The 7,637-nt window shown below is 40.4% G+C and overlaps 1 protein-coding gene across 4 annotated transcripts; it reads left to right on the top strand.

Annotated features, from left to right (window-relative positions):
* Positions 1-136: 136 nt before the first annotated feature.
* LOC120564782 (spexin prohormone 2-like) lies at positions 137-7,190 on the top strand. 4 transcript variants are annotated; one of them, XM_039810037.1, is made up of 6 exons: positions 233-248; positions 398-526; positions 4,021-4,095; positions 4,179-4,227; positions 5,912-5,989; positions 6,847-7,190. In XM_039810037.1, the coding sequence occupies exons 2-6, from the start codon at positions 524-526 to the stop codon at positions 6,939-6,941; spliced, it is 300 nt and encodes a 99-aa protein (XP_039665971.1). In that variant the 5' UTR covers positions 233-248; positions 398-523; the 3' UTR covers positions 6,942-7,190. The 4 variants fall into 4 exon arrangements, with proteins under 4 accessions (XP_039665970.1, XP_039665971.1, XP_039665969.1 ...); XM_039810036.1 differs by having other exon boundaries at positions 137-526; XM_039810035.1 differs by lacking the exons at positions 233-248; positions 398-526 and having other exon boundaries at positions 3,777-4,095.
* The last annotated feature ends 447 nt before the right edge of the window (positions 7,191-7,637 follow it).

Below are 7,637 nucleotides of genomic sequence, written 5' to 3'. Positions count from 1 at the left end.
GGCTCACACAGTGAATATTCCTCGGAAGTGTTTTCCCCCACGGCCCACTTTCAGGCTAATCCAGCCATGTGAATGTGTTCAAATATGTTTGTTTTCCTTCCTATCTATATATAGTCCATGCTTGTACCGAGTCCAGTTATTAACTACATGGAGTGGATGATGAAGGCTGTGGAAGACAATCAGTGATGCTCAGCTGATACGGGGAAATCTCTAATGGAAACAAAAAACAGCAGCAACATGAAATACCTGTCTGTTACTTCCTGAGACAACATCACACACACACACACACACACACACACACACACACACACAGCAGGTCCATACTATTGATGTTCCTCGCTGCAGATCGCAGTCCTGACGTCAGACGTGTGTTTGTGCTGTTATTTTGAACCTCTAGTAAACAGGAGTCCCGCCAGGCCTCACAGGGAGCGGGATCGAACCTGCTGCTGATATAAGCAGCCCCGACACCGGCCCAGACACACACACACATGCTGCGACTGGAGCGGCTGCTCACGCGGCAGACATGGTGAGTGGAAACAGCTTTTACCTTCAGTATGATGTGTTGGGTGTTCTCTTTCCAAGCTGTGCCGGTGCAGATTTATGTCTGCTTTCTCTAACTTTTATCGTAGCTCTGTAAAAGTTATTTTCATGCAATTATATAACAATCTATTGGTTGAATTTGTGTATTATCTAGCACTTTGCTGTAGAAAATGATGAATATATTTATTTGTTCAACTACTCTTAAGCAATCATTGCAGTTAAGATAATTGCATTTATTTGTATACTGATTAGTAGTTAACGGTCACACTGATGCTAATACTCCTAATATACTCCACTTTACTTCAATACACACAATTACTTAAGTAGTAATGAATCTAACAATTTCTTTATTGATTCATTACATATAATATACAAGTGTATGCCATGAAGCAAAGCAGGCAACCGGGGACCATTAATATTAATTTATAGTTATATATGATATAATAATAGTTTGATGTAATATATACATATAATTATCTAACAATAATTTAATAAACACTTACGTACACAGGATGCTGCTGTACATGCTTTGCAAAGAAGAAAAGAAATTTAAACAACAGCTGCAATTTAAAAAATATATTGAATACGAGGCGGGCAGTAAAATAGTTTAATCAGATCAAATAAAATCATAATGCCATCATAATAATAACCACTAACACATCGCTGTCCTTGGTGTTAACAAACGGCAGGATAATAACAGTTTTTAACTTTATTAATGTTGTCGTCAGATTCAGACACATCTACACATCCCTCTCAAACACCAGAACCACAGAAACAATGACTCAGCACAAATCACTCATTCAGCCTCCCTATATAATGGACACTTGACAGTTTGTAGTGAGCAGTATAGTGGACATTTCAGAATCTGATAATCATAATTTAGAATCAACGTTATGGTCACTGTTGAATGTTGTGTCTACTTGCAGTACATTTACTAGAGGCGTGGAAATGAATCGGAAATCGTATGTATCGTGATTCTTTTGCAAAGATGTTTAAAATCGATTATTTTCCTCAAAATAGATATTCTTTATTTATTTATTTTTACCAGTAATTGAGCTAAATGTTTTCTGTTTCTACAGTAGCGCTGACGGCGACTACATCATATCAGTTTTCAGCAGAACAGAGAGAAAGCAGAAATCCATCTTATGTTCTTCTTTACAAAGTACATAAATGTCAGACTGACATGTGATGTCATTCTTCTTAGAAAACTATCAGTTTTTTTAGCAATGTCTCATGACATATTGTCTCTAGAAATGTATTATTCAACTGTTGTTTTGTTAAAAACAGTAGAAAATCTCAACACTATCAAATCACAATACTTCTGGAATCATAATAACTGAAAATCACAATACAAATCCAATCAGCGCTCATATATTGGAAAAGAACCCAACTGGGACAAAAGCAGATCGGTCCAGCCCTAATATTTACATTAATGGGTTTGGACACAATATGATATGATATACAATCCAGACATACTACTTTATAATGTGATGTATGTGGAGAGCAATCTGTTCTCACAATAAATGATCATTAGAAGTGATTATTCAGTGTTTCAGTCTGAAGATGTTTGTTCCCTGTCACACTAATGATATGATGCTAACATGTTCAAAGCAGCTCATTCATTCATTCATTCAATTCAATTTTTTTCAATTTATTCTTGAGAGATCACTGAGGGGCGGCCCTTGTTTACGACAACATCGAGTCAAATTACAAAGACAGCAACAGAACAACAACACAGACTACACCATCATAAGAAAGATAATTAAAAAAACATATATTTAGTCATACTGCACATTGCGGCAGCTCCTCTTTTCACCCTGTGTGTTGAGCTCTCTGTTTTAGCTACAGAGTGAGACATCTCACTTCTGTTCCATCTTTGTTGGGAGTCGTACATGTGCAGTAGCTAGGTAAGGATGTTTTCAGTTGGAAAGTCCCTTTTGGATGGACTTTGGGCTTTTTCACTTTGTAAACCTATTACGTGCACAAAAAAGATATATACAATACAGGAAAGGGAAAAAGCCAAAAAGCATAATATGAGCACTTTAAGGAAGTGCTGTAATTTGTTCCAAAAAAGTTAAAAGCAGTGTTTCCGAGTTCAGACTGAGCTCGTGGAACACGAAGCAAAAGCCAGTCAGCAGAGTGAGTCTGATCAAGTTTCTCTGAGTGACAGAGAGGTTTTATAAGGTCAAATGGCTTCCCAACAAGAGCCTTATAGATAAAGAGATACCAGTGACTAGTACGTCTCTCTTGGAGAGAAGACCACCCAACCCTGTCATATAATATACAATGATGTATTTGTATTTATTATTTATTTGTACTTATTATAAGGATCCCCATTAGCTGATGCCTAGAAGACCAGCTAGTCTTCCTGGGGTCCAAAACAACATTTAATCAGACAATATTAAAACATTTCATGACACATACAGAAAAGAAAAGAAATAAAAGAAAAGAAATACAACAGTATCTGCTTACAGAACTAAATAACAAAAAAGACTCAAAAAAATAAAAAATAAAAAATTTAAACAATAACAAACCAAGCAAAGAGAAATATCTTGAAAACAAAGTTATATATTACTGTATATTACATGGATAACAGTAAGGTAGCTCAGAAAGACAAAGAAGAAAATCAAATATTTTAACCACACAATAAGATAAAAAACCTCATGATGAATAATTTAAAGAGGTGCTATGCAGTTTTGGCCTTTTCTTTGCTGTTTTCTCGCTTTTGCTGGCAGGTTTCTCTATAGAGCCCCCCCCCACAGCTTTGGAATAGATATTTGGCAGCTCCTATGTTTCCTCGTGTCTGACTCCTCTCTCGGTCAGTCTGCTGTTTCCTCTTCCTCTGTTCCTCCGACGATGCTTTCCGAGCTTTCTGCTTCTTTTTCGCCGGCTCAGCCGTGGCGATAGTGTGAAAAACTCCATCGCTACCTTGTTCTTATAGCTAGCCGCTTCCTGGATGTGTGCAGTACCGTGAAGCAATCCGTTACATGGCGAGATCTGATATCACGCCATACTTCCTGACGTTGAGGCCGCCGGCTCACCGGCCCAAAGTTGCGAGGGTGTTTTTTTCCGCTCACAGGCGCTAGGGGGGAGCGAGACGACCACCATTCAACCTGAAAAAAACATAACCTCACCGATTATTAACTAAACAACTGCATAATACCCTTTTTAAGTGAAGGTAAGATTTGACTTTTTTTTTTTAAATGTATGTTCCTTGGGACATTATTCCACAAAGAACTTGCTCTGTTAATGAACTTTTTTTTCTGTGTACCATAGTCTTGACTGATTATGAATCTCAAGGCAGAGTGATAGACTGGGTCCAGAGATTTAAGAGTTGATGATGATGCATGTCTATAAATCACATCGTAGTCCTTATGACACGTGTATTCCAACCACGTGCAGTAGAAGTGTGTCCCTTTTTAACCCGATCACTAAAAGCATGTTGAGATGATTTGTGTTGTTTGCATGTTGTTGTTCCAGAAGATAAAAGCCACAGCTGTCTGGACGTGTACGTTAGTCTTCTCCCTGTTCCTAGAGTCCTGTCATGCGCACAAGGTAAAACTCGGTGGCTCCTCCCATTTCCATTGTTTCCTGTATCGCTCCCCCCTAACCAAAGCTAACACTCTCTCTCCACTCAGCTCAACGTCCACTGGGGGCCGCAGTCCATGATGTACTTGAAGGGCAAACGTGAGTTGAAGCACAAAGCCCACTCTGTGCTGTCGCTTTGATTTAATATTTAAACACTGAAGGGAACTGAAGATCATCAGGTGACACCCCCACACAAGTAGCTTTTAGTTCAAGATTAGTTCAAGATGTCAGAAGTAGATTACATAAAAGCTCGTTGATGCTTAATCTGAGAAAAATATCTGTCCACTTCTATTTTTTATACCCATTATCTGACATATTTGTGCATTTATAAACTCTGGAATCTCCACAAGAAGTCTGTGAACTAAACAAAGTTTAACCATCCTGTTGTCCTCGGGTTAAATTTGACCCATTTTCTAGAAATTTGGGTTTCTATCAACCAAAATGTCCAAAAAAATAACATGGATGGTTCCATACGACACTCTTTACAAGTAAAATAAATGATCGGTTCACTGCTTTCATTGAATTCGGGTGTTTTATTCAATTTTATAGCATTTAAAAAAAAAATTGATAAAAGAACTTTGAAAAAAGTGACAAAAATGACAGAAAAAGTAAAAACAAACCGAGAAAAAAGCCGTCAAAAAAGCGCAGAAAAAAGTGACAAAAACATTGGGAAAAGGGAAAAAAAAAACTTACACCTGACAAAAACGTTTTTTTTTTTGTTATTTGGACCGAGCGATGTGCAGTCCATTAATAGATGACTCAAAGGGATAACATTGTTTGAAACCATTGTTTTATATTTGAATGCGTTTTACAACCAAAATCGAAAGTGTTTCCAAACAATCACTCCGTTCCGTGGTCTTCGTATGAAGAGCTGATTCACAGCCCGACTCACTTCTTCTGTCCTACTGTTGGAGACCCACTCTGATTGGTCACAAAGCAGACGTTCACATCTGCAGGGGACGCACGCAGTTTGTGTACCATGTTTTATGACAACCACACAAATGGGAAATAGTTGGAAAAGATGTACAGCACCGTTGGGGCTTTATCTTCTTTCTTTTTATTTATTATGCAACACTAAAATTATAATGAGGCATTTGTCCTCTCTGGAACCCTCGAACCCTTAACCTTTGTGATGTCTTCCCGTCGACCCGTCGACTGTGCAAGTTGTTGTCCTCCCATGTCCAAAAGTTAAAAATTCTGCTTTTGTCAACGTTTGTGTCCCATTTTTTTTATTGTTTTTGGCACTTTTTTTCAACATTTTTTGAAGCTTTTTTTCAACGTTTTGATGCTTTTGGCACTTTTTATCGTTGGTATCACTTTTGCTAAATTTTTTCACACTTTTGTCGACATTTGTCGCTTTTTTCCCCCAACGTTTTTGACACTTTTTTCCCAACATTTCCTGATCATTAATTTAACTTGTGAAGAGCAATGTTTGGAACTATCCATGTTATTTTTGGGCAATTTGGTTAAAAAGAAACACATATTTCTTATATAGAAACTTGGAAAACGGGTCAAATTTGACCCGAGGACAACAGGAGGGTTAATAAATTAACATGTGTGAAATCCAACTATAATGTGTCAGTGAAACCTGAAGAATTCCCCCTAAGTCTCAGATAAAACATCATCATACTGTATATCATCATATCATATCATATATTCATAATCAGTCAGATGGTAACACATCTGTGTTAGACCTTACACTGCCTGAATAATCCTTCAGAAAAAGTACAATAGGAATATCCGTGCACCAGTCTCAGCCTGTGTGCTGCTGTGTTGACTGCAGACGGCCGGAGGTTTGTGTCCGAGGAGAACGCCGGTGTTTTGAAGCGAGGTCTGCAGGGCTGGTACGCCGTGCTCACAGGTACACAACGCCGTCGCTTCATCTCACGCTCTCATTTCGCTGCCATCGGCTCCTTAAAGGAACACGCCGACTTATTCAGACTTCGGCTTATTCACCGTATCCGCCAGAGTTAGATACAGTAAGTCACTTCTCATCTCCGTGCGTGTCGTAACTCTGTCTGGCGCACCCACCGCTAGCCTAGCTTAGCACAGATCCTGGAGGTATACAAACTGGGAACTATATTCTCAGAAGGCGAAGCACTGCTACTTGGGCGGAGTGATTAGCACAACACCTGAAAAGCACCGTTGTTACTCTCTGCTCCTCACCACGGCGCTTCTCAGGCGCTGCGAGCAAATCACTCCGCCCAACTAGCAGAAGTAGCAGTGCTTCGCCTTCTGAGAATATAGTTCCCAGTATGTATACGGTTAGAAGACGGCTGTGTCTCATGTGACCTTGTACACGCTGTGACTATACAAATCACAACAATGAATAAATAGGAAAATGTTAGCGATATTTTGTCACTTACTGGGAGCAGTAGGCTAGCTGGAGCCGGTTACCTCCAGGATCTGTGCTAAGCTAGGCTAGCGGTGGCTGCCTCTGACAGAGTTACGACACGCACGGAGATGAGAAGGGTATGTATGGACTTATCTAACTCTGGGGGGGTACGGTGAATAAGACAATGTCCCAATAAGTCGGAGTGTTCCTTTAAGCCCAGTTCAGACCAAAGATTCACGACGAGACGAAACCGTCCCAAGGAAAAATTATAGTAGGGGCTCTATAGTATTTCTTTAACCAATTAATTAAATTACTGTGTGTGTGTGTGTGTGTGTGTGTGCGTGTCTGTGTGTGTATGTGTGTGTGTGCTTGTGTGTGTGTAGGTATCCGGAGGCTGCAGTCCCGGGGCTTCAGTGAGCCCGGTCACATGGTGCGCTCAGAGAAAGTCCTGGTCCACTACGTCCAGCAGGACAGATAACTGGGACTGTGTGCACACTAACAACTCCCCTCAGAGACGCCTGCGTTGGTATCACAGCGGCCACTTTCTGTGGAGTGGGACGGACACAAGTGGTGCTACATCCCAACCAGCCCCTCACCTCTGGTCATGTTGTTACAGTCTAGAAATAACTCAATATGTCACTCAGTTTCACACTTTCCTCAGTCAATTGTTATGTTTGTATTTTTCATGCATGAATAATATATATGTGTGTGTGTGTGTGTGTGTGTGTGTGTGTGTGTGTGTGTGTGTGTGTGTGTGTGTGTGTGTGTATGTGCATGGGTGCGTGCGTGCGAGCGTGTGCATGCGTGCGTGTGTGTCGGTGCGTGCGTGCGAGCGTGTGCATGCGTGTGTGTGTGTGGGTGCGTGCGTGCGTGTGTATGTGTGTGCGTGCGTGTTTGAGTGCGTGTGTGTATGTGTGCGTGTGTGTGTTATACATAGTCCTGCTTGCTGTATATAAAGCAACAGAAAAAGACTAAATGCTCTGAATAAAAGATGGAAGATGGTGTGTACAGCTGTGTGTCTGGATCTTTGGCTGCTGTGTGTCGTCCTCCTGACCACCAGAGGGCAGCGTTGACTCTCAGATGGGATGGAAACGGCAGAAGGTCACAGTTATTGCTTCTATTCTGATGAAGGGCATTTGTGAGGAATAGAGGGATGTTAGGGAAACTAATGAGG

The sequence above is a fragment of the Perca fluviatilis genome, chromosome 8 (assembly GCF_010015445.1).
Source record: "Perca fluviatilis chromosome 8, GENO_Pfluv_1.0, whole genome shotgun sequence".
NCBI classification, from domain to species: Eukaryota; Metazoa; Chordata; class Actinopteri; order Perciformes; family Percidae; genus Perca; species Perca fluviatilis.
This window is presented reverse-complemented; position numbering and strand designations above follow the sequence as displayed.